The sequence below is a fragment of the Gorilla gorilla genome, chromosome 1 (genome assembly GCF_029281585.2).
Source record: "Gorilla gorilla gorilla isolate KB3781 chromosome 1, NHGRI_mGorGor1-v2.1_pri, whole genome shotgun sequence".
NCBI classification, from domain to species: Eukaryota; Metazoa; Chordata; class Mammalia; order Primates; family Hominidae; genus Gorilla; species Gorilla gorilla.
In genome coordinates, this window is record NC_073224.2 from 195153709 (window position 1) to 195181568 (window position 27860).

A 27860-nucleotide genomic window follows, 5' to 3' on the forward strand; every position below is an offset into this window, starting at 1 on the left:
CTAGAGTGCAGTGAGTAGACTCCAGCCTCTGGCAGGGTCAGTTGACTGGATTCTAATGCTGGCTTTGCTTCTTTCCATCTGTATGTCCACGGGATAGTGAATATTTCTTATTTATTTATTTATTTATTTATTTATTTATTTGAGACGGAATCTTGCACTGTCACCCAGGCTGTAGTGCAATGGCCTGATCTCGGCTCACTGCAACCTCCACCGCCTGGGTTCAAGCAATTCTCCTGCCTCAGCCTCCCGAGTAGCTGGGATTACAGGTGTCCACCACCATGCCCGGCTAATTTTTTGTATTTTTAGTAGAGACCGGGGTTTCACCACGTTGGCCAGGCTGGTCTTTAACTCCTTACCTCAGGTGATCCACCCGCCTCAGCCTCCCAAAGTGCTGGAATTACAGGCGTAAGCCACCGCGTCTAGCCAATAGTGAATATTTCTAAGCCTCAGTTTCCAAATCTATAATGTGGAGACAGTAACACCCCACAATGATGGCCATTCATTCATGAGGTATTTGAGGTTTTTTTTTTTTTTCTGCAGCTTTTACAAGCCTTGTTCCATGGTGAGAACGGTCATCTGTGAAGGTGGTAGAAATGGAGAATGGATGGATTTCAAGACTTTAGAGAAAGAACCCACTGGTTTTATGGACAGATCTTTGCTCACTGCAACCTCCACCTCCCCAGGTTCAAGAGATTCTCATGCCTCAGCCTCTCAAGTAGCTGGGATTACAGGCACATGCCACCACACCCTGCTAATTTTTTGTATGCTTAGTAGAGATGGGGTTTCACCATGTTGGCCAGGTTGGTTTTTGAACTCCTCCTGACCTCAAGTGATCCACCTGCCTCGGCCTCCCAAAGTGCTGGGATTACAGGCGTAAGCTACAATGCCTGGCCAAACTTCAAATTTAATAAAGTCTCAAGACTTTTTTCCCAATTAATCTTGCATATATTTGAGTACCCAGTATATGTCCATACACTTTTCCAGGTGCCAGAGACACAGCAGGAAACAAATATCCTTGTTTCCCTGGAGTACCATTCCAAAGGGAAAAGAGCAAACTTTGTCAGATTAAGGAATAAAGAGAAAAAATAGGCGAAGTGTAAGACAGTTCAGAGGGGCGACCGCAACTTAGAATATTGTGATCCGGCAAGAATTCACTAGGATGGCATAGCAAAGACCTGGAGGGAATGAACCATGTGGGGTTTTTTTTTGTAGAAACAGGGTCTCACTTTGTTGCCCAGGTTGGTCTCAATCTCCCAGCCTCAAGCAATCCTCCTGCCTTGGCCTCTGCCTCCCAAAGTGCTGGGATTACAGGCATGAGCCACCATGCCCAGTGTCCAGCCCCAAGTGGATATTTGAAGGAGCGTGCCTAACAAAGGGAATAGCATGTGTACATGTATGTTCAGTAAGCTAGGATGGTTGTGTGGTTGATGGAGGGAGTCACTATAGAAAGAGCTAGGTCACATCAAGTCATAATACTTGGTAAGGATTTTCATTGATGAGATAGGAAGCTGTTGCATTAAAAATATAATCTTGGTGGGGTGCAGTACCTCACATGTGTAATCCCAACACTTTGGAAGGCCAAGGCAGGAGCATTGCTTGAGGCCAGGAGCTCAGGATTAGCCTGGGCAACATGAAACCCCATCTCTACAAAAAAATAAAATGATTATTCTGGGCCCTGCACCACAGCTGTAGTCCCAGCTACTCAGTAGATTGAGGCTGCAGTGAACAATGATCGATCCGCTGCACTCCAGCCTAGTGTGAGATCCTGACTCTTGAAACTGAGGAACATGGCAGGTGGGGGCAGACAAGAGCTCAGTTTTGAAAATGCTGGCCTTTGGGAGCCCTGTTACAATATCCAAGCACAAAGCTGGGCGAGTGGCTCATGCCTATAATCCCAGCACTCTGGGAGGCCGAGGCGGGTGGATCACTTGAGGACAGGAGTTGGAGACCACCCTAGCCAACAGTGAAACCCTCTCTACTAAAAATACAAAAAGTGGCCCATAACTCCGTGCGCTCTCCCCTCTCGTCCTCTTTCCGCCATCTTTCCACGCCGTCACAATGGTGCGCATGAATGCCCTGGCAGATGCTCTCAAGAGCATCAACAATGCCGAAAAGAGAGGCAAACACCAGGTGCTTCTTAGGCCATGCTCCAAAGTCATCGTCCGGTTTCTCACTGTGATGATGAAGCATGGTTACATTGGCGAATTTGAAATCATTGATGATCACAGAGCTGGGAAATTGTTGTGAACCTAACAGGCAGGCTAAACAAGTGTGGAGGGATCAGCCCCAGATTTGATGTGCAACTCAAAGATCTGGAAAAATGGCAGAATAATCTGCTTCCATCCCGCCAGTTTGGTTTCATTGTACTGACAACCTCAGCTGGCATCATGGACCATGAAGAAGCAAGACGAAAACACACAGGAGGGAAAATCCTGGGATTCTTTTTCTAGGGATGTAATACATATATTTACAAATAAAATGCCTCAAGGACAAAAAAAAAAAAAGTGAGCTGGGCGTGGCAGTGCACACCTAGTAATTCCAGCTACTCAGGAGGCTGAGGCATGAGAATTGCTTGAACCCAGGAGGCAGAGGTTGCAGTGTGCCGAGATTGCACACCACTGTAATCCAGTCTAGGCAACGGAGTGACTATCTAAAAAAACCCAAAAAGCAGGCCGGGTGCGGTGGCTCACACCTGTAATCCCAGCACTTCGGAAGGCCGAGGTGGGCAGATCACCTGAGGGTGGGAGTTCAAGACCAGCCTGACCAACATGGAGAAACCCCGTTTCTACTACAAATACATTATCCGGGCATGATGGTGCACGCCTGTAATCCCAGCTACTTGGGAGGCTGAGGCAGGAGAATCGCTTGAACCTGGGAGGTGGAGGTTGTGGTGAGCCAAGATCCCGCCATTGCACTCCAGCCTGGGCAACAGAGCCAGACTCTGTCTCGAAAAACAAAAAACCCAAGTGCAAAGCTGGGTGTGGTGGCTTATGCCTGAAACCTAGCGCTTTGGGAGGCAAAGGTGGTAAGATTGCTTGAGCCCAAGATTTCAAGACCTGGGCAATGAAGTGAGACCCTGTCTCTACCAAAAAAAAAAAAAATTAAAAAAATGGGTATAGGCCAGGCACGGTGGCTCACGCCTGTAATCCCAGCACTTTGGGAGGCCAAGGCAGGCAGATCATCTGAGGTCAGGAGTTCAACACCAGCCTGACCAACAGGGAGAAACCCTGTCTCTACTAAAAATACAAAATTAGCTAGGTGTGGTGGCGCATGCCTGTAACCCCAGCTGCTCGGGAGGCTGAGGCAAGAGAATCCCTTGAACCCAGGAGGCAGAGGTTGCGGTGAGGCGAGATCACGCCATTGCACTCCAGCCTGGGCAACAAGAGCAAAACTTCGTCTCAAAAACAAAACAAAACAAAAACAAACAAAAAGGGGTGTAGTGCCTATTGTCTCAGCTACTTGGCAGGCTGAGGCAGTATTACTTGAGCCCCGATGTAAAGGCTGCAGTGAACCATGATCATGCCACTGCACTCCAGCCTGGGTGACAGAGACTGTCTCAAAAAAAGAAAAAAAAAAAAATCCAAGTGCAGATGTCAGCCAGGTCAGGACTAAAGGTAAGTGTTTCACAGGGCAAGTTTAAGTCAAAGAAGTGACCCTTGGAGACCAAGCAAGGCAGAAATCACTGTTAATCTTACAATGGGTACAAGATCCTTAAAATTTTTTATAAGCAATAAAGCCTGAGATTCTAATCATGACTCAGCCAGCACAATATTGCTGAACCCCAAGGTTGGGATACCCCCTCATAGCCTCTGCCACATCCCTATCCCCACCAAAATGTGGTGAGAAATGTTCCCACTATAGACATAGCCCACATAATAAATCTGGCCTTCAGGGACATGGAGTTGAGAACAGGGACTTTACAGTGTGGTGAGCCTGGATCAGGACAGTAGGAGGTAGAGGTTAAGGCAAGGGGTTGCAGCCACCCACCCAGATCAGTTTTGCAGGGCAAGGAAATAAAGCAGAGAAAAGTCATATATTCAGGCAACACAAATGTGGGAACAAAACAATAAACACCTTTATTACATGGGTGAAGACAAAACAAGGATTTATTTGCCTTTGCGGGCCTTGATTTTCCTAAGATAGAACTCCAACTCTTTGCCCTCTAGCACATAGCCATCTGCTCGGCCACACTGTCCTGGCCTTGAAGCGATGCACGCTGCAAGAGAGTAGGTGATCCTTAGCACAAGGACAAGGTGGCCCCACCCAAACCTCTCCACCCCCTTAAGAATCTCTGTGGGTTCAGGTACCCTGGGGGCAAGCATGAAGCCAGCTGTCTCCTCAGACACACTTTATCTTCACTTACTGTCAGTAGCAGAACTGGACAAAGTTTTCATCACTGAGACAGCCCCCTCAGCCTGGGCAGAGACTTCCCCAAATACAAAGACTCCAAGCACGGGCCTACGCAGACTTTTCTACCCAGTGCTTCCCATTTCAGCTTCATACGAATAGGGTGACCAAACGTTCCCCTTTGTGCTTGCAGCCTGTTATCAGTGAACCCTTTAGACCGCATGGCTGGCAGTCAAAGGAACTGAGACAAGGGAAAAGTGCCTGGGCACACTCAATCTCTGCGACTCCCCACCTCCAACACAACAGCCTTCTCACCAAGAAGCTTGCCCTGCTGGAACTGCTCCTCCAGGAGACTGCTGATTTTGGCATTCTTTTTCCTTTCATCATATTTCTTCTGAATTTTTTTAGATCGTTTTTTGTTTAAAATCTCTTCTTCCTCAGGAGTCTGAGAAGGGGATACAAATATATGAGCTCAGGGAAGGAAGGCAGGCCCTGGGAGCTTTCTCGAACCCTGCACACCCCAGTGCTGGCCTTCCTCAGCCTAAAAGGCTCTCATCTCTCTCCCTTCAGTAGCAGAACTGGACAGAGTTTTCATCACGAGAAGGCTGGAGTCAGGCTGCCCTCCCCACAACCCCTACAGGGAAGTAACACGCACCAGCTTGGCTCCCTTCTTGCGGCCCAGGGGCAGCGCATAGTGGGACTCGTACCACTGTCGGTACGGTGTGCTGTCGATGAGCACGATGCAATTCTTCACCAGGGTCTTGGTACGAACCAGCTCGTTATTAGATGCATTGTAGACAACATCGATGATCCTTGTTTTACGAGTACAACCTGCTCACAGGAGAAATTTGGCATCAAGTAAACTGGAGGACAAATGGCCCTGGCACACTCCTCCAGGTTCTTCAGCCCCATGAGGCCTTAAGGAGAAATAAGGGAACTCTCAGCCTTTACAAGCCATGGGGCATCAGTTCGTCTTCCACAACCCCCTAACCCACGTTTCTAGTTATGTTTGGCAACCCGCGGTCTTTACCAGCCCCAATCTCTCAGGCTGCAGAGTTCAGAAAGATCAGAGCAGGTCGGGCACGGTGGCTCACGCCCGTAACCCCAGCATTTTGGGAGGTCAAGGTGGGTGGATCACTTAAAGCCAAGAATTTGAAACCAGCCTGGCCAACATGGTGAAACCCTGTCTCTACTAAAAATACAGAAGCAGCCGGGTGTGATGGCACACGCCTATAATCCCAGCTTCTTGGGAGGTTGAGGCAGGAGAATCACTTCAACCCAGGAGGCGGAGGCTGCAGTGAACCAAGATCACGCCACTGGCACTCCAGCCTAAGCAACAGAGACCCAGTCTCAAAAAAAGAGATTGGAGCAGGACAGCCTGGGTGGAGAGAACTCCCCAACTACCTTAAGATCTTTCAGCAAGGAGAAACTTCAAATGCCTTGGTCTAAGCCACAGACTACCTGCTAAAAGCACTTGAATCTTTTTTTTTTACTGAGAGAGTCTCGCTCTGTTGCCCAGGCTGGACTCGAACTCCTGACCTCAGCTGATCTGCCCGCCTCGGCCTCCCAAAGTGCTGGGCTTATAGACGTGAGCCACCGCGCCAGGCCCACTTGGTGAATCTTAAGACCGTTTAGGTGCGTTTTCCCACCCACTCCCAAAGGGCCTCACTCACACTCTGAGCCCCAGGAGAAATTCCCCACGTCCAACCTCAGGGCACGGTATTTCTTGTTACCTCCCCGCACACGGACTGTGTGGATGCGGCGGGGGCCAATCTGGAAAACACAAGGTTACAGGAACTAGGTTACCAAGGAGAGCAAGGCAAGTGAGGGAGAGGAACCTGGGCCGGGAGGAGGCAACAGTCAGTGTAACTATGACAAGTCCTTGCATTGGCAAGTGGCACACAGGTGACCAAGACGGCCACAACCACGCCTAAGGATTCTTTTTCATCACCCTACTTGCCTCCAAGAGGAAAGCCTGACCCCAAATGCTGAAAATTAAGCCTCTGTAAAAAAAACAAGACTAGGGTTCTGACTATTACGTGAGGCGCCACCCTCTCCAGAAGCTCAAGTCTCCACACAGTATCCTTCTCTCTGAAACCCTAAGCTCCAGGTTTGGGGGCCTGAGGGAGCATTCCCTCTTTGGTACTTACTTATCCAACAGCTAAAGGGGGACAGGACACCCAGGCCCTACTACAGAGAAATCAGAGCCCAAGAAAGAACGCACAACTGTCACACGGAAAGACCCGAGCACGCTGGAGAGCGGGGGAAGGCGACTTCCCAGGCGGACAGGCCCACGCTCGCACCCACCTTGGTGTTGGCAGCTGGGCGCCCCAACTCATACTTCCGCTTCTTGTGGTAGGGCTTTCTCTTGCCCCCGGTTTTGCGGCGCTTGTGCCAGTTGTCCCGAGAGATGCCTGCATGTGGAAGCGGGGAAGGAAGCTTGAGCCACTGTGACTCGGTGCTAGCGACTCGCCAGCTCCCGGAGACCCCCGCGCCGGGCCGGTCGCACGCTCAGCTCTCCAAGGTTGGCTTCCCCACCGCGCACTCGGAAGTATGCAGCATTACCGAGTTGTCATCATACACGTGCGGCCAGGCCGGGGCCTCCTCCTCGCGGCAGCCATGTTGGCGCCGCTCGGAGCCCGCAGCCCGCGGCCCGGAACCCGGAGCCCAGAGCCTTCGCAGCCCCCAGAGACGGGCTGGGCGGCCGAAACCCGAGGGCCACCACTCCTCGTGGCTGTCCCTGGCCGGGGGTCGGGGCGTCTGGACTCCTCAGTAGGCTGTGAAGCAGGATGGGGCCTGATTGAGCTCAACCTCCCATCACCCGCCTCAATGCAGAGCGACACTCACCCATCGCTCGGCGCTGGCTGGAAAGAGAAACCGCAAAGATTCACGGTTCGGTTTGTAAAACGCTGCCCCGCCCCTTTACTTTACGTTGTTTCTGAGCGCCGAAACAACGTCGGGCGACGAGACTTACGTGTCAGCTGCCGCGCCTAGGGCCACCAGCCTGGGAGGGTCTCGCAGGCTGCCGACCTCTGCCGACCTCTGCCGACCCCCGCCGACCCCCGGCGACTCGCCTCCGACCTTGGGCTGGGGGAAGGGGGTCTGCGGCGTCGGCAGATCTGGGCGTGTTGAGACTAGTTTCAGAGGCTGCTGCGGTCGTTTAGGATGAGATGTGGGTGCGGCTGCGTTGAAAAAGAGTGGAAGGCAATGGAATTGGAAACCAGTGTGGACTTGGGTTTTGTTTTGAAGGGTTTGGTGGTAGATTGGACATGGGGATTGAGGGAGAGGGCGGTGTCAAGGATTCCTAAGATTGTCACTTGATCAATCGGATAAATATTGGGGCCATTTACTGAGATGGGGTAGGCTAAGGTAGGAGCTGTTCTGGACACGTTCATTTTGAGATCTTGCTAAGTCATGTTGAGTGGGACTAACAGATAGGAAGCTGAATATTAATGACTGGTCATCCTTATAAGGGATCTGCACTGAAGATGTTATTTTGGGAATCGTTGGCTTATAAATGGTAATTAAAGCCACCAGAATGAACGGAACTTAGGAAGAGAGTATAAAGGAGGGATCAGCTAACTTTTTTTTCTGAGCTAGAAGGATATATATTTTTTAATTAAAAAAAATTTTTAGGCCTGGCGCGGTGGCTCACGCCTGTAATCTCAGCACTTTTGGGAGGCGGAGGCGGGCGGATCACGAGGTCAGGAGTTCGAGACCAGCCTGGCCAACATGGTGAAACCGCGTGTCTACTAAAAAAATATAAAATTTAGTTTAGCATGGTGACGCACACCTGTAATCCCATCTACTCAGGGAGGCTGAGGCAGGAGAATCGCTTGAACCAGGGAGCTGGAGGTTGCAGTGAGCCGAGATCGCACCACTGCACTCCAGTCTGGCGACAGAGCGAAACTCCGTCCCAAAACAAAACAAACAAACAAAACAAAATTAGCCGGGCGTGGTGGCGGGCGCCTGTAATTCCAGCAACTCCGTCTGGAGGCTGAAGGAGAATCACTTGAACCGGGAGGTGGAGGTTCCAGTGAGCCAAGATGGCACCAATGCACTCACTCCAGCCTGGGTGATGGAGTAAAACTCTGTCTCAAAAAAATAAAATACACAAGTTATTATTGATTATAGTCACCCTGTTTTGCTATCAAATAGTAGGTCTTATTTATTATGATATTTTATTTTTGTACCCATTAGCCATCCCCACTCCCCCCTACCCTCCCACTACCCTTTCTAGCCTCTGGTAACCATCCTTCTACTCTCTAGGACCATGAGTTCAATTGTTTTGATTTTTAGATCCCACAAATAAGTGAGAACATGTGATTCTCTTTGCATAAGTGTTTTTCTGTGCCCAGCTTATTTCACTTAATATAATGACCTTCAGTTCTACCCATGATGTTGCAAATGACGGGATCTCATTCTTTTTTATGGCTGAATAGTGATCCATTGTGCATATGTACCACATTTTATCCATTCATCTTTTTTTTTTCTTCTTTTTGAGACGGAGTCTTGCTCTGTCACCCAGGCTGCAGTGCAGTGGCATGATCTCAGCTCACTGCAACCTCTGCCTCCCAGGTTCAAGCAATTCTCCTGCCTCAGCCTCCTGAGTGGTTGGGATTACAGGCATGTGCCACCATGCTTGGCTAATTTTTGTATTTTTAGTAGAGATGGGGTTTCACCATGTTGGCCAGGCTGGTCTCAAACTCTTGACCTCAGGTGATCTGCCCACCTCAGCCTCCCAAAGTGCTAGGATTACAGGCGTGAGCAACCACGCCTGGCGCCATTCGTCTTTTTTAACTTTAATTTTAATTTTTTTTGAGACAGTCTCGCTCTGTTGCCCAGGCTGGAGTGCAGTGGTGCAATGTTGGCTCGCTGCAATCTTCATCTCCTGGGTTCAAGCAATTCTCCTGCCTCAGCTTGCTAAGTAGCTAGGGTTACAGGCATGGGCCACCATGCCAGCAAATTTTTGTATTTGTAGTAGAGATGGGGTTTCACCATGTTGGCCAGGCTGGTCTTGAACTCCTGACCTCAAGTGATCTGCCCACCTACGCCTCCCAAAGTGCTGGGATTACAGGAGTGAGCCACCGTGCCCAACCTGATTTCCTTTCTTTTGAGTATATACCCAGCAGTGCAGGAACCTCCAAACTGTTCTCCATGGTGGTTGTACTAATTTACATTCCCAACAACAGTGTACGAGCGTTCCCTTTTCTCCACATCCTCGCCAGCATTTGTGATTGCCTGTGTTTTAGAAATAAGCCATTTGAACTGGGGTGAGATGATTTGGTAGTTTTGATTTGCATTTCTCTGATGATCAGTGATGTTGAGCACCTTACATATGCCTGTTTGCCATCTGTATGTCTTCTTTTGAGAAATGTCTATTCAAATCTTTTGCCCATTTTTTGATCAGATTATTAGTTTTTTCCTGCTTAGAGCTGAGCTCCTTAAATATTCTGGTTGTTAATCCCTTGCCAGATGGGTGGTTTGCAAATATTTTCTCCCGTTCTGTGGATTGTCTCTTTACTTTGTTGATTGTGTCCTTTGGCGTGCAGAAGCTTTTTAACTTGATGTGATCCCATTTGTCCATTTTTTGCTTTGGTTGCCTGTGCTTATGGGGTATTGTTCAAGGAATTTTTGCCCAGACCAATATCCTGGAGATTTCCCCCAGTGTTTTCTTGTAGTAGTTTCATAGTTTGAGGTCTTAGATTTAAGTCTTTAATCCATTTTGATTTGATTTTTGTGCAGTGCTGTACATGTTCAGAGAAACTTCCCTAGCAACAAACTATAGAAATGATCCCTAAAGTATAGTGTTTAACATTTCTTATAAAGAATATGTAGGAGGCCAGGGTGGTGGCTCACGCCTGTAATGCCAGCATGTTGGGAGGCTGAGGCAGGTGTATCACGAGGTCAAGAGATCAAGACCATCCTGGCCAACATGTTGAAACCCCGTCTCTATTAAAAATACAAAAATTAGGCTGGGCGCGGTGGCTCACGCCTGTAATCCCAGCACTTTCGGAGGCTGAGGCGGGCGGATCACGAGGTCAGGAGATCAAGACCATCCTGGCTAACACGGTGAAACCCCGTCTCTACTAAAAATACAAAAAATTAGCCAGGCGTGGTGGTGGACACCTGTAGTCCCAGCTACTCAGGAGGCTGAGGCAGGAGACTGGCATGAACCCAGGAGGTGGAGCTTGCAGTGAGCCAAGATAGCGCCACTGCACTCCAGCCTGGGCGACAGAGAGAGACTCCGTCTCAAAAAAAAAAAAAAAAACAAAACAAAAATTAGCTGGGTGTGGTGGTGCGCACCTGTAGTCCCAGCTACTTGGGAGGCAGGAGAATCGCTTGAACCCAGGAGGTGGAGGTTGCGGTGAGCCAAGACCACGCCATCACACTCCAGCCTGGAGACAGAGCGAGACTCCATCTCAAAAAAAAAAATATGTAGGAGCCAGGCATGGTGGTATGCGCCTGTAGTCCTAGCTGCCCGGGAGGTTGAGGCTGTAGGATTGCTTGAGCCTGCAATTCAAGGTCACAGTGAGCTATGATCATGCCACTGCACTCCAGCCTGGGCAACAGAGCAAGACCCTGTCTCAAAAAAAAAAAAAGAAAAGAAAAAAGAAAATAATTGAACTAAGCAGCCTCTCCAGCTGCCTATTAAAAAAAAAAGAAAGAAAGAAATACAAGAAAAAACATAGGTCCAAGGCTTTAGGAATATCTACATTTCGGCTGGGTGCGGTGGCTCACGACTGTAATCTCAGCACTTTGGGAGGCCAAAATGGGCAGATCACCTGCGGTCAAGAGTTTGAGACCAATCTAACACAGCGAAACCCCGTCTCTACTAAAAATACAAAATTAGCCAGGCGTGGTGGCACACGCCTGTAATCCCAGCAGCTCAGGAGGCTGAGGCAGGAGAGTCGCTTGAACCCAGGAGGCAGAGGTTGCAGTGAGCTGAGATCGCACCATTGCACTCCAGCCTGGGCAACAAGAGCGAAACTCCATCCCCACCCCCCAAAAAAACAAAGGAATGTTGTCATTTCAAGGCCAGATAGAGAAAGATAGCTGGCAAAGGACACAGAAAGAGAAATTAGAGTGACTAGAGGAAAGCCAGCACAGGGTGCTGCCGTAGCTTAATGCTGCTGTGAATGCTAGTTAAAATGAGACTAAAAAGTGATTATTAGGCCAGTGCGGTGGCTCACGCCTGTAATCCAGCACTTGGGGATGCCAAGGGGGTGGATCACCTGAGGTTAGAAGTTCGAGACCAGCCTGGCCAACATGGCGAAACACCATCTCTACTAAAAATACAAAAATTACCTGGGTGCAGTGGTGGACACTTAAGTCCCAGCTACTCTGGAGGCTGAGGCAGGAGAATCGCTTGAACCTGGGGGGCAGAGGTTGCAGCGAGCCGAGATCACTCCACTGCACTCTAGCCTGGACGACAGGAGCGAAACTCCGTCTCAAAGAAAAAAAAAAGGTGATTATTGGATTTAGTAACCTGAAAGTCCTTGGTGATATTGGTGAGAGCAGTTTCTATACAGTATAGTGGGAAAAAACTTGAAATAGAATGGGAAGTTAAAAAATCCAATGTACGTAGACAATTATTTTGAGAGGTATGACTTTAAAGGGGAAAGAGAGAATTAGGTTGTTGGCTGGAAAGGAATGTAGAGCAGAAGGGTAGCGTTTTCTTTTTTTTTTTTTTTTGAGACGGAGTCTCACTCTGTTGCCCAGGCTGCAGTGGCGCGATCTTGCCTCACTGCAAGCTCTGCCTCCCGGGTTCATGCCGTTCTCCTGCCTCAGCCTCCTGAGTAGCTGGGACTACAGGTGCCCAAAACCACGCCTGGCTAATTTTTTGCATTTTTAGTAGAGATGGGGTTTCACCGTGTTAGCCAGGATGGTCTCGATCTCCTGACCTCATGATCAGCCTGCCTCGGCCTCCCAAACTGCTGGGATTACAGGCTTGAGCCACCACGCCCGGCCTTTTTTTTTTTTAATTTTAGACACAGGGTCTCATTATACTGCTCAGGCCACAGTTCTGAGTCTGCTTTCTAAAGCAGCAACACTCTCTCATCTTTCTCTACCCACTTACTACCTATCATTTGTTTACATGCACATTATCTGTTTTCTCCACTGAAATACTACGTGCATAAGGGTAGAAACTTAGTCTTATTCACTGCCATATTTCTAACACCTATACATAGAATAATGCTTGCTATTTAATAAGTACTCAATAATTTTTTTTTTTTGGAGACAGAATCTTGCTCTGTCGCCCAGGCTGGAGTGCAGTGGCACGATCTCAGCTCACTGCAAGCTCCGCCTCCCGGGTTCACACCACTCTCCTGCCTCAGTCTCCTGAGTAGCTGGGACTACAGGCGCCTGCCACCACTCCTGGCTAATTTTTTTTTTTTTTTTTTGTATTTTTAGTAGAGACGGGGTTTCACCATGTTAGCCAGGATGGTCTTGATCTCCTGACCTTGTGATCTGCCTGCCTCGGCCTCCCAAAGTGCTGGGATTACAGGTGTGACCAACCGTGCCCAGCCTTTTTTTTTTTTTTTTTTGGATACAGGGACTGGCTCTGTCGCCCAGGCTGGAGTGCAATGGCGCAATCTCGGCTCATTGTAACCTCTGCCTCCCAGGCATAAGCCATCCTCCCACCTTACCCTACCAAGGAGCTGGGACCACAGGCACATGCCACCACGCCTGGCTCCTTTTTGTATTTTCTGTAGATATTGGGTTTTTTTTTTTTTTTTTTTTTGAGACAGAGCCTTGCTCTGTTGCCCAGGCTGGAGTGCAGTGGTGTGACCTCAGCTCACTGCAGCCTCTGCCTCCTGGGTTCAAGCGGTTCTTCTGCCTCAGCCTCCCGAGTAGCTGGGATTATAAGCATGTGCCACCATGCCCAGCTCATTTTTGTAGAGACAGGGTTTCACCAGGTTGGCCAGGCTGGTCTCCAATCTGGCCTCGTTTTCCGCCCATCTTGGCCTCCCAAAGTGCTGGGATTATAGGCGTGAGCCACAGCACTCAGCTCATTTTTGTAGAGACAGGGTTTCACCAGGTTGGCCAGGCTGGTCTCCAACTCTGGCCTTGTTTTCTGCCCATCTTGGCCTCCCAAAGTGCTGGGGTTATAGGTGTGAGCCACAGCACCCAGCTGAGACTGAGTCTCATTTTGTTGCCCAGGATGGTCTTGAACTCCTGAGCTCAAGCCATCTGCCCGCCTCGGCCTCACTCAATAAATATTTAAATGGCACTAAATATGCGAGCAAATTATTGTTCTACTCACCACATTGTATTTACTTGGTTTTCCCAGGTTTAATATATCATATTAATGGAGTAAAGGAAGAAACAAATGGAGTAAAGGAAGAAACAAAACCACCTGATCACTTCAAAACACAGAAAAAGCATTTGACAAAATCCAATACCCTTTGGTGATTAAAAGACTCAAACCAGAAATAAAAGTGAACTTCTGGCATAGTGCAGTGGCTCATGCCTGTAATCCCAGCACTTTGGGAGACCGAGGTAGGAGGATTGCTTGAGGCCAGGAGTCTCTGTGACTGAGGGCTTCCCACACATTTGCTTGTATGGTTCCTAGGTTAAACCTTTTAGTGGCACCTCGTTACCATTCAGATAATCCATGCTCAATGACATGGAATATAAGAGTTTTGCAGTTCCTAAACTGTTCATGCCCTATGACTGGGCCCTCAGTCCACTGGACAGACTTTTTTTCAAGACCAAATTGGTGTTTCCCTTTGGATCCTTCCCTGTCCAGCAAGTTAAGTGCTTTCTTCAGCCTTTGTGTGAATGGTAATGAGGTATCACTAAAAGGTTTTAAGCAAATGTGTGTTCAGGGAGCCTTCTGTCAGGGAGACTCCTGGCCTCAACCCCACAGAATCTTTTAACAGGCTCTGGGCTGACTGTAATAGGGTGCCATCTTCTTTTTTTTTTTAAGACGGAGTTTCGCTCTTGTTGCCTAGGCTGGAGTGCAATGGCACGATCTTCGCTCACCGCAACCTCCGCCTCCTAGGATTACAGGCACTCGCCACCACGGCCGGCTAATTTTTTGGATTTTTAGTAGAGATGGGGTTTCACCATGTTGGTCTCGAATTCCTGACCTCAGGTGATCCACCTACCTCGGCCTCCCAAAGTGCTGGGATTACAGGTGTGAGCCCCTACACCTGGCCTTTTTTTTTTTTTTGAGACAGCCTTACTCTGTCGCCCAGGCCGGAGTGCTGTAGCGCAGTCTCGGCTCACTGCAACCTCCACCTCCCGGGTTCAAGCAATTCTCCTGCCTCAGCCTCCTGAGTAGCTAGAACTATAGGTGCGTGCCACCATGCACCATGCCCAGCTAACTTTTGTATTTTTAGTAGAGATGGGGTTTCACCATGTTGGCCAGGCTGGTCTTGAATTCCTGACCTTGCGATCTGCCCGCCTTGGCCTTGCAAAGTGCTGGGATTATAGGCGTGGGCCACCGTGCCCGGCGGCCATCTTCCTTCTACTTAAGAGTTTCTGTTCCCAGGCCTAGTAAGCATCTCATAGACATCAAACAAGTCACAGGAGTCTTCAGCTTGTCATTGGAATTGTAGGCGTGGATATGGCCTCCTGGAAGGAGTACAGAATCAGTACTACCCAGAGGCCAAAGGTACAATCATGTCCTTAGTCCCAAAAGGCTCAGACACATCCCAGGCCCTTTTCACACACTTAAACAGCTGATTTATTTTTTCTCTTTATTGTTACATACAATGTATAAACACATAAAACAGAAAACAGTAGGGATCCTCTAGGATCTCTAGGAAGACAGTAAAGTAGAAAGAGGTCTCAGAAACATTTTTTTAAAGTACAAGACATTCAGTGCTCGGCCCAAAGGCGTAGAAGGTTTAGAGCCAGCAGATAGCTGTACTAAAAGCTCGGTCTCTCTCCCCAGAGCCAGGACAACCCCAGGGAGCTCTCCATTAGCAGCCAGTCCACGCAGGCAGGATGCTGCGGAGAAAGCTCTATGCTGAGAACATTCCCCTTGATGGAAAGAAGGGCAACACAAAAGGGTAACTAAGAGCTCCTTCCTCCCGCGAGGGCGACAACTGAGGAATAGAAAAGGAGTGTCCCATGTTACTCTGACCCCTTCCCCAGCTGCCCTGGGCCCAGATACCCCCATACTTGGCATTTACCAGAACCTGTCCCAGCTCAGACCCTTCCCAGACCCACCAGGTGCCCAGAGTTCTCTGGGGAGGACCAGGGAAGAGGCTGGGTGACAAACCAAACAGATTTTTATTTGCAGTCGTCACTGGGGCCGTTTCTTGCTGCTTATTTGTCTGCTAGCCTGCTCTTCCAGCTGCATGGCCAGGCGCAAGGCCTTGATGACATCTGGAAGAAAGGGTAGTGGTACATATGGGGTTAGTGAGAGTCTGAGGAGCCCCCATTCACTCAGGGCAGAGCTGCCATCACCTGCAGCTGCCCAAGAGCCAGCAGAGGCCACCATCGTCCACCTGCACCCCATCCAGCCACACCCACCTCGCAGGGCTGAGAAATGCTTGGCTTGCTGGGCCAGAGCAGATTCCGCTTTGTTCACAAAGGTCTCCAGGTCATAGTCTGGCTGCTCAGTCATCTCAGAGAGCTCAAGCCAGTCTGGTCCTTGCTACAACACAGGGAGGACCTTGTCAGTTCAATAACCATTTAGCAAATCATTCCTGGGGTCCTACCAACTGCAATGCAGACACCTGAGTAAGATGCTTTACCTCTGGTCCATGACCCATACCCTGGCTGTTCACCCTCTCCCCAAGGAAATCCTTAGCTTGAATTCACCCTCTTCCTACCCCAAGCTTGTTTTATTCTTTTTCTTTTTTTCTTTTTTGAGACAGAGTTTCGCTCTTGTTGCCCAGGCTGGAGTGCAATGGCGTGATCTCAGCTCACCATAGCCTCCACCCCCCGAGTTTAAGGGATTCTCCTGCTTCAGCCTCCCAAGTAGCTGGGATTACAGGCATGTGCTACCACGCCCGGCTAATTTTGTATTTTTAGTAGAGACGGGGTTTCTCCATGTTGGCCAGGCTGATCTCGAACTCTCGACCTCAGGTGATCTGCAGGCCTCGGCCTCTCAAAGTGCTGGGATTACAGGCCTGAGCCACCACTCCTGGCCTCCTATCCCAAGCTTATCCCCATCTCTTATGTCAAATGAATAACATCATTGGTCCTGATGCCCAAGCTAGAAATTTGAGTGATTTTATTTTTATTGTTTTTTGAGATGGAGTCTCGCTCTGTCACCCAGGCTGGAGTGAAGTGGTGTGCGATCCTGGCTCACTGCAACCTCTGCCTCCCAGGTTTAAGTGATTCTCCTGTCTCAGCCTCCCGAGTAGCTGGGACTACAGGCACACGCCACCACAGCCAGCTAATTTATTTATTTATTTATTTTTTCTTTAAGACGGAGTCTTGCTCTGTCGCCAGGTTGGAGTGCAGTGGCGTGATCTCGGCTCACTGCAACCTCCACCTCCCGGGTTCAAGTGATTCTCCTGCCTCAGCCTCCCAAGTAGCTGGGATTACAGGTGCCTGCCACCATGCCTGGCTAATTTTTGTATTTTTAGTAGAGACAGGATTTCACCTTGTTAGCCAGGCTGGTCTCAAATTCCTGACCTTAGTTGATCTGGCTGCCTCAGCCTCCTAAAGTGCTAGGATTACAGGCGTGAGCCATCGCGCCCGGTCAAATGATTCTTTTTAAATAATAGATATACAACTCAGCCTCCCAAGTAGCTGAGACTACAGGTACGCGCCACCACACCAGGCTAATTTTTTTTATTTTTTAGTAGAGACAGGGTTTCACCATGTTGGCCAGGATGGTCTTGATCTCCTGACCTTGTGATCTGCCTGCCTTGGCCTCCCAAAGTGCTGGGATTACAGGCATAAGCCACCACGCCCAGCCCGAGTGACTTTATTCTTTCACCCTACTTGTCACCAAATCCTCCTCAATTCTGCTCCCTAAATGGTTTTTTTCTTTCTTTCTTTTTTTATTATTATACTTTAAGTTCTAGGGTACATGTGCACAATGTGCAGGTTTGTTACATATGTATACATGAACTATGTTGGTGTGCTGCACCCATTAACTCGTCATTTACATTGGGTATATCTCCTAATGCTATCCCTACTCCTGGTTCTTTTTATTATAATTTTTGCTGCATACACCACCTTTGGGATATTTATTTATTTTTATTTTTTGTAGAGATGGGGCCATGTTGCCCAGGCTGGTCTCGAACTCCTGAGCTCAAGTGATCTTCCTTCCTTGACGTCCCAAAGTGTTGGGATTACAGGCATGACTCACTGCACCTGGCCAAATGATTATTTTATTTTATTTTTGAGACAGTCTTGCTCTGTTGCACAGGCTGGAGTGCAGTGGCATGATCTCGGCTCACTATAACCTTCGCCTCCTGGGCTCAAGTGATTCTCCTGCCTCAGCCTCCCAAGTAGCTGGGATAACAGATGCCTGCCACCATGCCTGGCTAATTTTTATATTTTTAGTAGAGACGGGGTTTCACCATGTTGGCCAGGCTGGTTTCAAACTCCCGACCTTAGTTGATGTGGCCGCCTCAGCCTCCCAAAGTGATAGGATTACAGGTGTGAGCCATTGCGCCCGGTCAAATGATTCTTTTTAAATAATAGATACACGACTGGGCGTGGTGGCTCACGCCTGTAATCCCAGCACTTTGGGAGGTCAGGGCGGGAGGATCACCTGAGGTAGGGAGTTCGAGACCAGCCTGACCAACATGGAGAAATCCCGTCTCTACTAAAAATACAAAATTAGCTGGGCGTGGTGGCACATGCCTGTAATCCCAGCTACTTGGGAGGCTGAGGCAGGAGAATTGCTTGAACCTGGGAGGTGGAGGTTGTGGTGAGCCGAGATGGTGCCGTTGCACTCCAGCCTGGGGGACAAAAGCGAAACTCCATCCCCCCCCAAAACAAACAAACAAACAAACAAACAAAAACCAACCAGATATATAGGCTGGGCATGGTGGCTCACACCTGTAATCCCAGCACTTTGGGAGGCTGAGGCAGGCGGATCACTTAAGATCAGGAGTTCACGACCAGCCTGGCCAACATGGTAAAACCCCATCTCTACTAAAAATACAAAAAATTAGCCAGGCATGGTGGCACGCACCTGTAATCCCAGGTACTCAGGAGGCTGAGGAAGGAGAATCGCTTGAACCCAGGAGGCGGAGGCTGCAGTGAGCCGAGATTGCACCACTAAACTCCAGCCTGGGTGACGAGTGAGACTCTGTCTCAAAAACATATATATATATAGAGAGAGTACATATTTTGGGGGGTACCTTGTAAGATTTTCATGCTTGTATATCTAAATGGTTCATGAATCTCATGCCCTCATTCCAATCCCATGAACACGGACACAGCTTGGTCTAGGCACTAGTTTCTCTCTTTTTTTTTTTTTTTGTCTGAGATGGAGTCTTGCTCTGTCACTCAGGCTAGAGTGCAGTGGCACGATCTTGGCTCACTACAACCTCTGCCTCCCTGGTTCAAGTAATTCTCCTGCCTCAGCCTCCCAAGTAGCTGAGATTACAGGCGCCCGCCACCATACCCGGCTAATTTTTTGTATTTTTAGTAGACATGGGGTTTCGCCATGTTGGCCAGGCTGGTCTCGAACTCCTGACCTCATGATCCACCCGCCTCAGCCTCCCAACGTGTTGGGATTACAGGCATGAGCCACCGCGCCTGGCTGGCACTAGTTTTTCTTGAACCCTTTCCAACAATCTCCTAACTGCCTCTACCTTTGCTTTTCCCAAGCCCCCAAACCAGGCTCCACATGGTGGCCATATGATATATCTAAAGCTCTGACATGCCCATGTCACCACTCTGCTTAACGCCCTCCAAAGGCTTCCTCATGATGCAGTCCAGGCCTGTGAGATGAACCATCTAGAAGACTCTAGCATCAGATCCCTGTTGACCTGTCCACAGCCTTAACTACCCTCCATCACCTGTTCACTCCTTTTGCTCTGACCATGGTGAGCCTCTCATTCATCCTAAAAGTGCCATGTGCTTACAAAACTCTGTACCCCCTGAGCACTCCAGGAAGGGGAGGAGAGGCCTGAGCACTTACCCTTCACAGTCCCTCCTCAGTTACACCTGCCCCAAGTTCTTCCTTCGTGCTCTGCAATCCTCTGAGTGCCCCACCATTGGGACGTAAATTCCTACCTCCCAGTCACTTGCTCTTCCACAGTAGGGATTACAGTAGCAGGGGCACCTACCTGTTACTGAACCCTGACCACACACTGGGTACTGTGCTGACACTTTATAAGCATATTACTGAACGCTCAAATACAACCATCCTACCTTGACCATTTCAGAGATGCAAAAACTGAGGCCCAGTGAGGCTAAATGAATTTCACAAGGAAATCAGTTTGTTAATGGAAGAGACAGGATTGATCTCAAGTCATACCCTTAGGGCCTATTACCTATACTTCATGTTTTTTGGCCCTTGGATTCAGCACAAGAGTTGCAACATTCACCAAAACACAAGACAAGATCCCTACATATGGATCACCCTTCAAATCCTCTATCAGGAGCGTGGAGGAGAGACTAGCTCTGGTTAGTGTGATGTCAGAAAGCCTATGTGTGCCAACCTGCAGAAGGGGTTGTGATAATTAGAAGAACAGCTGGGTTAACAGGCAAAGAATTAAAGAGTGCTGGTGTAGAGGGCTGCTTCTTGCTATGTGAATACCTGTGGGAACAAGGCCCAGGTCATGTTCTGGGAATGGTGTGGAGCATACTGAGGGCCGTGCTGCATCCAGCTCCCTGTCCAGGGCCAGCTGCCTACCTGTATGATCTCCTTGAGCTCTTCCACAGCCTTCTCCTCCAGCTCCCTGATCTGAGTCATGGCTTCATTAAAGCTGGACATCTGGGAAGACAGTTCCTCCTCTTCCTTGGATAACTGAGAGGGCCAAAAAGAAAGACAATTGTGTGACCCAGGTGCCACCTCAGCAGGCCACACTTCTGTCTTGCTTGGCCCCATCCTGGTCCTTACACTGCCTGGAATCAGCGCCCCATTAGAGCAGGCTTCCATCTCTTCTGTTTCCATTTGAATCAACTGCTCTCCACTGGGCCCACTGTGGGGGCTCAGCTCCTTGACCCTGAGGAAACAAGGAGGTCTCAGATCCCACAGCACCCCCTTGGTACTCACCAGAGGAATGCGGCACCACCCAGGCTTCTAGGCTTGAGGCTCCAAGGGGATGGAATGGCAACCTTGCCTTCGGCCAAGGAGAGAGAAAACTAAAGCTGGACTGGAAAAGCCCCTCACCCAGCTGACTCTCCAGCAGGGCCCGGAGAGGACTGGGACAGACCTAGCATCATGGCGGAACTCCCAAGCCTCAGGTTCAGAGTCACAGAGGAGTATACAGTAGGCCCTGAGGCCCCAGAGCCTCCTCCCCTCTCATCACTGCCCTTCCCTTGCCCAGTCCTGTTCCGCATCCCACCTAGCTGTAGGTACTAGTACCTGTCTGCATATCTCAGGGTGTTTAAAGTATATTCACAGGAGCTTATGCCTGGTGAGATCGTGGCAATCTGCAAAAGAGGGGTGGGTGATTAAAGGCTGAGAGGCACGGTGAGGATGCTACATAGTCTGTCCCCGAGGGGCCTCCAGTCAGGGTGTTTCTTCAAGCTTCGGAGACCCACATGGTATTGGTGGGAGGAGTCATTTAGCACCGCGCTGTGCTAGGCCACTTGCCCCATGGGCATTACAAATTAAGGTGCCTCAGACATTGGTTTCCTGCTTTCAAAGACACATCTAATTATCTTTTGCTTCATTATTCCTTCACTGAGACAGTCTTGCTACCAAGGTCCTATCTTTTTCTTTTTTCTTTTTTTTGAGACGGAGTCTCACTCTGTCGCCCAGACCAGAGTGCAGTGGCGCGATCTCAGCTCACTGCAAGCTCTGCCTCCCAGGTTCACGCCATTCTCCTGCCTCAGCCTCCCGAGTAGCTGGGACTACAGACACCTGCCACCACACCTGGCTAATTTTTTTTATTTTTTAATAGAGATGGGGTTTCACCATGTTAGCCAGGATGGTCTCTATCTCCTGACCTTGTGATCCACCTGCCTCGGCCTCCCAAAGTGCTGGGATTACAGGCGTGAGCCACCGCGCCCAGCCCAAGGTCCTATCTTAAAGCTCTGTGGCTTCTGCTGGAAACTTTAGTTCCCTTAGGCCAAAGGATAATGCCTTAGGTAGAGCTTAGTCAGAAAATCCCACCTTCCTCATGAAAGGACTCCTACCCAAAGGGTAGGGGAGAATATTCTCTTGAGGGGAAGGATGGCAGATCTCACATACAAGGGCTTGGGGATAAAACAGGAAAGAGGAAGTCATTCAAGGACACAGCCTTATGATCCAGGCTATTTCTATTTTCTAGGCTGGGAGCCAGTGAACCTGAGGGAGGCCATGGAAAAGACAAGGACTTCCCTCTCCTGCTGACCCAAAGGCCCATCTTCCGAATTCTGGAACCCCCTTTTCATCAGGTAATGCAGGAATGACCTCTCTCAAACCAAGAGCTGCACCTACACATCTTAAAGGGAATAGATCCTTTCCTCCACGCTTGGTTAGGCCACAAGGAGTCTGGTGCATTAAAGCAGGGTCTGGAAGCCCAGTCACGATACAGCCTGGAAACCCAGGCAGCCAGCAGTGCTGAGCTTCCAGCCCAGGGACAGGACTAAGTGTCTCTGTGGAAAGCAACTCTGTCTCCTCCTGTACCATCACCTTCAAAGTGACCCTACTCACCATGCAAGTCCTAGAGTTCTCCCCGATGAAGGAGTCCCTCAGCACCTGTGTCAGCTTGCTCTCACGGAACGGGGTGTGAGCCTTGTTCTGTCCCAGGGCCCTGATGCACTCCTGTGGGGGCAGCAGGAACAACTGAGGTCCCTTCTTTCCTTGCACTGATCCCTCCCCATCCCTTCCCAGCAGCTTTCCCGGCCAACCAGCTCTAGCTGCCCCACTACCTTCAGGGCTAAGAGACTCTTGTTGATTTCTGCGCCCTCCATGCGGGTCTGCCGGTCAGCACTGGAAGTGTCCGCGCCTCGCTCATTCCCTGCCAGATCTACCAAAGAGAACTTGCCATGCATTCTCCCTTTAGCTCGAAGAATAATTTGGAAGCACGCGTGGGAGCGGGAGGAATTGGAGTTGGCAAATGTCTGCCCAGAGGTTCTGTGGTAAAGAAAGGTTATGAGATTCTGTGGTCACCAGCCCCCATGGCACCCAAGTCCACAGAAGTTCTCTAGGAAGGGAGGGACACAGGTTAGGAGGCGAAGAAGTCCTGTTTTCCTGTCCCAGGCTTCCATCTTGCCCTCCCTGGGTAGCAATTCTCCCTCCAGCTCTGGACCTAATACATTTTCCTGGCAGCCAAATTAGTACTGGATTCTGGACTAGGGCCTTTGTCAGACCTGGAACCCTAGAAGGACACGGGGAAGGATAAATTCCCTCTGCTAAAGGGCCCAAAAGGAAGGGGGAAGCTGTCATGAACCACCTGCCAGAACTTGAGGACCCTGTAGAGGGCAGCCCCCTCCCTGGGCCTCTATAGCTGCCTAGCGCTCCACTGTACCAATGTCTACAGCCCTAGTGGAAAAGTGCTCCCCTAATTTTGTGCAGAGGGGGTATTAACCCATTACTTCCAGCCCAGAACAGACCCAGAGCTCCCGACTTCCACCACAAAGGCAGGGAAGAGCAAGGAGAACCCAAAGAAGCCAGGACGCATGCCTTTGGGGTAACACTTTGACTTGTTTTTATTTTTTTGAGACAGGATCTTGCTCTGCCATGCAGACTGGAGCGCAGTGGTGCGATCACAGCTCACTGCAACCTCTAACTCCTGGCCTGAAGTGATCCTCCTGCTTCATTTTCCCAAACTGCTGAGATTATAGGTGTGAGCCACTGTGCCTGACGTGACTTGGTTCTGATAAGCCTCTGGCCCTGGGGTCATATGTCTTATTGAGACCCCGTAAAGCAGAGGCCTTCGCAGCCCTTACCAAACTGGGCAAAGCAGCACTCTGTGTAAACAGAAATGTGCTCAGAGCTAGACTTTACTCATAAACCAGACATAAGAAGGTCGCTCCTTCCCCTCACCAGGACTCTCACCTGCAGGCGCTGCCCATGTCGATCATCTTGATGACATCATCAGCAGAGTTAACCAGATGCTCCTGCAGCCCCACCACTTGCACCTGTTGCTTGCCGTCCTCCAGCACGCGCAGCTTGGCCTTCTTGTTGAGCAGGTCAAACAGCTGTGCCAGGCAGGGGGAATGAGGCTAAGGCCACTGGGCACCCGGCACCCCACCCGACTGCTTCCTCCTACTAGCCTGCCCAGCTCGGACAAGAGCCAGCAGCAGGAAAGGCAGAGAATATGAGCTGATGGATGTCAGCCTAGCAGAGGTCAATATAGTTGGGATCTGAGCCGAACTGCCTCAGTTTGCTGTGACTCTGGTAACTTACTAGCTGTGTGAGCCTGGGCAAGTTAATAACCACTCTAGCCTTGCATCTTATCTGTAAAGCTGAGACAGGTAGTGCTTAGAATAGTGCATAGCTCCTAATATCTTATTATTATTATTACTTTGAGATGGAGTTTCGCTCGTATCGCCCAGGCTGGAGTGCAATGGTGCGATCACGGCTCACTGCAACCTCTGCCTCCTGGATTCAAGCCATTCTCCTGCCTCAGACTCCCGAGTAGCTGGGATTACAGGTGCCCCCAACCATGCCCAGCTAATTTTTTGTGTGTTTTTAGTAGAGATGGGGTTTCACCATGTTAGCCAGGCTGGTCTCAAACTCCTGACCTCAGGTGACCTGCCCGCCTCGGCCTCCCAAAGTGCTGGGATTACAGGTGTGAGCCATCACGCCTGGCCCCTAATATCTTATTAATGATAAATATTAGCTATTTTTATTATCTAGATCCCGCTCTAGGGAAAGCAACTCTGCAGAAGCACACAGTGAATACAGAGAGGGGTGGAAGAGATATATGGTGGTGCGGGCAGGGAAAGAATGAATATGAGACTGAATGTGCACAATCGGGGAAGAAGGGATGAAGGAGGTCGGCTGAGGGAGGTCAGGACACACACAGGCAAACCTTGCACCTGAAAGGGAGCCCTGAGGAGTATTCTTGCCATACTTGTTGAACTTAGGTGCCATCTCACCATCAGATTAAACCACCTACATGTGTATGCCAGGGCAGAGTGGCCCATCAGTGGCTTGACAGCTAATAGGTTTTTGGCCTCAACTTCTAGCCAGCTTCAAGGTTTTAAAAAGTGCTGGGCCCCAACAGTGTAAACAAGGGGCTTCCTGCCAGCTACCTTCCCATTGTAGATCTCGAAGAATGTCACATAGACTTCCAGGCCCAACTTCCGGTAGCAGGGTTGATTCTTCAGGAGGAAGACGTCCCGGGCTGAGGGAGAGAACTTTGCTAAGCAAACAACCTGCCTTTCGGTGCCCAACCCTGAAGCAGCAGTACACAGTACTTACAGGCCATGGCATAGATCCCTTTGGATGCATTCTGGGCTTTCCCAGAGAGGTCTCCGCCCATAGTCTGCAAAGGGAAGGCGTAGAAGACCATGGAAAAGGGCTGTTGGCCTAGAGCAGAGCATTACTGGCTCCTTCACCACAGTGGGCCACAACAAAGCCAGAAGGCTGGACCTAAAGCCCCTCCCTGCATCTGACATGGCAAGGCTATCTGGTGATGGGGCATCTATAACAAGGGGCCTTTCTTAACAAACTCATTGTCTCCCTTTATAGGGAGCCAGGGGTGCACAATGGAAAGGCTCTTTCCCCGCCAGGCCTCAATACTCACATGTGTCTTGCCACTTCCTGTCTGGCCATATGCAAAACAAGTTGCTTTTCCACCTTCAAAGATTGTCTGTACCAGTGGCCTTGCTGTGAACCTAGAAGAGGGGTAGAGTATTTGTATCTGTTCCCAAACTGTGCTCCCTGGAACATGTCCTGCCACCCTTCCACTGCAGAGTTCTAGGGTCGATTCCTCCTTCTAAGAATAGCACTCCTCTCCTGCCTCAGTGGTCCCACCTGACCCCAACCCCACTTTACAAATCTGAAATACTCCTAGCAAACTGGCAGTGGGATGGGTGTTGGGGGATCACTGGGCTGACTACCCAGAAGCAAGCTGATGGCCCATACTCTAAGCCATCTGACCTTTCCTCTGACCCTGGAGACACAGCATGAAAGCCTAAGCTCAGCATCCAGCTTCCAGCAGAAGAGACACTACTGGCTGGGCACAGTGGCTCACACCTGTAATCCCAGCACTTTGGGAGGCCGAAGTGTGTGGATCACCTGAGCTCAGGAGTTTGAGACCAGCCTGACCAACATGGTGAAACTGTCTCTAATAAAAATACAAAAAATTAGCCAGGTGTGGTGGCACGTGCCCGTAATCCCAGCTACTTGAGAGGCTGGGGCAGGAGAATTGCTTGAACCCGGGAGGCGGGGGTTGCAGTGAGCTGAGATCTCGCCACTGCACTCCAGCCTGGGCAACAGACTGACTGAGACTCCGTCTCAAAAAACAAATAAATAAATAAAAATAAAATAAGTAAATATCCCTATGAGGGTATTGGGTGCTGTATTAGAAAGAGCAGATCTGGGGCCAGGTGCAGTGGCTCACACCTTTAATCCCAGCACTTTGGGAGGCCAAGGCGAGCGGATCACCTGAGGTCAGGAGTTTGAGACCAGCCTGACCAACAGGGCGAAACCCTGTTTCTACTAAAAATACAAAATTAGCCAGGTGTGATGGCAGGCGCCTGTAATCCCAGCTACGTGGGAGGCTGGGGCAAGAGAATCGCTGGAACCTGGGAGGCGGAGGTTGCCGTGAGCGAAGATTGTGCCCCTGCATTCCAGTCTGGGCAACAAGAGCAAAACTCCATCTCAAAAGAAAAAAAAAAAAAAAAGCAGATAGAGCAGATCTGGAGTTCCCCAAATCTGTGAACCCCAGTGGGCAATGGTGTAGCTGCATAAGGCACAGGAAGAACCCCTGGAGCCTGGCCAGCCCTGCCTCAGCACGTAACGGGTGATACCTCATTCAGTATCCACTCAAGGATGGGCCACTAAGCTGCCAAAGGGTGTGACCCAAAGAAAACACAAGAAGCGAGGAAGAGCCTCAGAATTCAGCACGTCTGTGAGTAGTGTTACCACGATGTCCCACAAAAAAAGAGGATGGAAGGGCACAAGGAGGGAAAAATGGATGCAAGGGACTAACCTGTAGACAACTTCATTCGAAGCTGTTTCATCAAATGCAAAGTCAAAGCAGAATGCTTGGTTCTCCAGATACTTTGTTAAGTCCACTTTCAACTTGGGTTCATGTACCAAGAGGAGACACTTGCTAGGAATGGAAATCACATCAATTTCTTTCTTGGCCAATTCTGCAGAAGGAGAGTATTTCAGGGGGTGCGCCCTGGAAACAGAAGGCCCGTTAGTCAGTCTGAAGCCTCTTCCTGACTGAACAGGACTTACCTTGCTTATTCAGTGGGCGTTTCCTAACACAGACACATATTCTGTGCTCTTCAATCTGCAAGCGGATGAGAGGAGGCAACCAACAGCAAAGGGTCAGAGCAATTTCAAAAGCGAGCTTGTCCAGAACTCCCACCCCCTCCAATCCCATGTCTGGCCCAGTCAGAGGCCAAGATCTAACACTAGGACCCCTGCATCCTCCATTAGATACTCCAGAGCACAAGAAAAGAGCACTGGATTTTGTTCCCATTTTTCTCACTCTGCTGCCTACAAGAGTTTCAGCACTACTTTCATGATTCTTACTAATGCAGGAATCTAGCCAACCTATGGTATGGGGGTGGAACCCAGTTTATAAAGATCAGACCCCTCCCATGTGGGCCTCACTAGCTTCAGCCCACCAAAGGATATTAAAAAATAACCTCGGCTGGGCATGGTGGCTCACGCCTGTAATCCCAGCACTTTGGGAGGCTGAGGTGGGCAGATCACGAGGTCAGGAGTTCGACACCAGCCTGACCAACATGGTAAAACCCCATCTCTACTAAAAATACAAAAATTACCTAGGCGTGGTGGCACATGCCTGTAATCCCAGCTACTGGGGAGGCTGAGGCAGGAGAATCACTTGAACCTGGGAGGTGGAGGCTGCAGTGAGCCAAGACCATGCCATTGCACTCCAGCCTGGGCAACAGAGCGAGACTGTCTCAAAAAAAAGTAAAATAAAATAACCTCAGCCAGGCACAGTGGCTTACACCTGTAATCCCAGCACTTTGGGAAGTCAAGGTAGGCGGATTGCTTGAACCCAGAAGTTCCAGATTGGCCTGGGCAACATGGTGAAACCCTGTCTCTACCAAAAATACAAAAAATCAGCAGGGTGCGGTGGAATGCATCTATGGTCCCAGCTACCTGGGAGGATGAGGTGGGGAGGATCACTCAAGCCCAGGGAAGTGGAGGTTGCAGTGATCCAAGATCATACCACTGCACTCCAGCCTGGGTGACAGAGTGAGACCCCATCTCAAAAAAAAAAATAAAATAAAACCCTCAAAGGTGAGTAAAGATTCCTGCATGCCCTCAT

The 27860-nt window shown here is 49.7% G+C and overlaps 2 protein-coding genes, 4 non-coding genes and 1 pseudogene across 8 annotated transcripts in view; 1 reads left to right on the forward strand and 6 right to left on the reverse strand.

Annotated features, from left to right (window-relative positions):
• Positions 1–2030: 2030 nt before the first annotated feature.
• Positions 2031–2468, forward strand: LOC101142312 (small ribosomal subunit protein uS8-like; annotated as a pseudogene).
• Positions 2469–4053: 1585 nt separating this feature from the next.
• On the reverse strand, positions 4054–8570 carry RPS8 (ribosomal protein S8). Its single transcript, XM_004025667.4, has 6 exons — positions 7195–8570; positions 6655–6761; positions 6021–6120; positions 5003–5178; positions 4663–4792; positions 4054–4216 (listed from the first exon to the last, which is right to left on the reverse strand). The coding sequence occupies exons 1-6, from the start codon at positions 7196–7198 to the stop codon at positions 4107–4109; spliced, it is 627 nt and encodes a 208-aa protein (XP_004025716.1). The 5' UTR covers positions 7199–8570; the 3' UTR covers positions 4054–4106.
• LOC115932324 (small nucleolar RNA SNORD38) lies at positions 4334–4402 on the reverse strand. Its single transcript, XR_004068611.1, has one exon. It is a non-coding gene; the product is annotated as a small nucleolar RNA SNORD38 (small nucleolar RNA).
• On the reverse strand, positions 4880–4949 carry LOC115932325 (small nucleolar RNA SNORD38). The gene has a single exon (XR_004068612.1). It is a non-coding gene; the product is annotated as a small nucleolar RNA SNORD38 (small nucleolar RNA).
• LOC115932326 (small nucleolar RNA SNORD46) lies at positions 6202–6305 on the reverse strand. The gene has a single exon (XR_004068613.1). It is a non-coding gene; the product is annotated as a small nucleolar RNA SNORD46 (small nucleolar RNA).
• LOC115932317 (small nucleolar RNA SNORD55/SNORD39) lies at positions 6852–6931 on the reverse strand. Its single transcript, XR_004068604.2, has one exon. It is a non-coding gene; the product is annotated as a small nucleolar RNA SNORD55/SNORD39 (small nucleolar RNA).
• Positions 8571–15042: 6472 nt separating the features above from the next.
• The window catches only part of KIF2C (kinesin family member 2C), a 30028-nt gene continuing 17210 nt past the window's right edge, over positions 15043–27860 (reverse strand). For all 3 annotated transcript variants that reach the window (XM_031012256.3, XM_055347269.1, XM_031012266.3), the window contains 13 exons: positions 26795–26849; positions 26541–26703; positions 25131–25221; positions 24806–24869; positions 24637–24728; positions 23435–23577; positions 22306–22510; positions 22088–22198; positions 20813–20880; positions 20345–20450; positions 20138–20251; positions 15838–15961; positions 15043–15690 (listed from right to left, as the gene is read on the reverse strand). In XM_031012256.3, coding sequence (XP_030868116.1) covers positions 15608–15690; positions 15838–15961; positions 20138–20251; positions 20345–20450; positions 20813–20880; positions 22088–22198; positions 22306–22510; positions 23435–23577; positions 24637–24728; positions 24806–24869; positions 25131–25221; positions 26541–26703; positions 26795–26849 — 1419 coding nt within the window. In that variant the 3' untranslated portion in view covers positions 15043–15607. The remainder of the gene's footprint in view (positions 15691–15837; positions 15962–20137; positions 20252–20344; positions 20451–20812; positions 20881–22087; positions 22199–22305; positions 22511–23434; positions 23578–24636; positions 24729–24805; positions 24870–25130; positions 25222–26540; positions 26704–26794; positions 26850–27860) is intronic.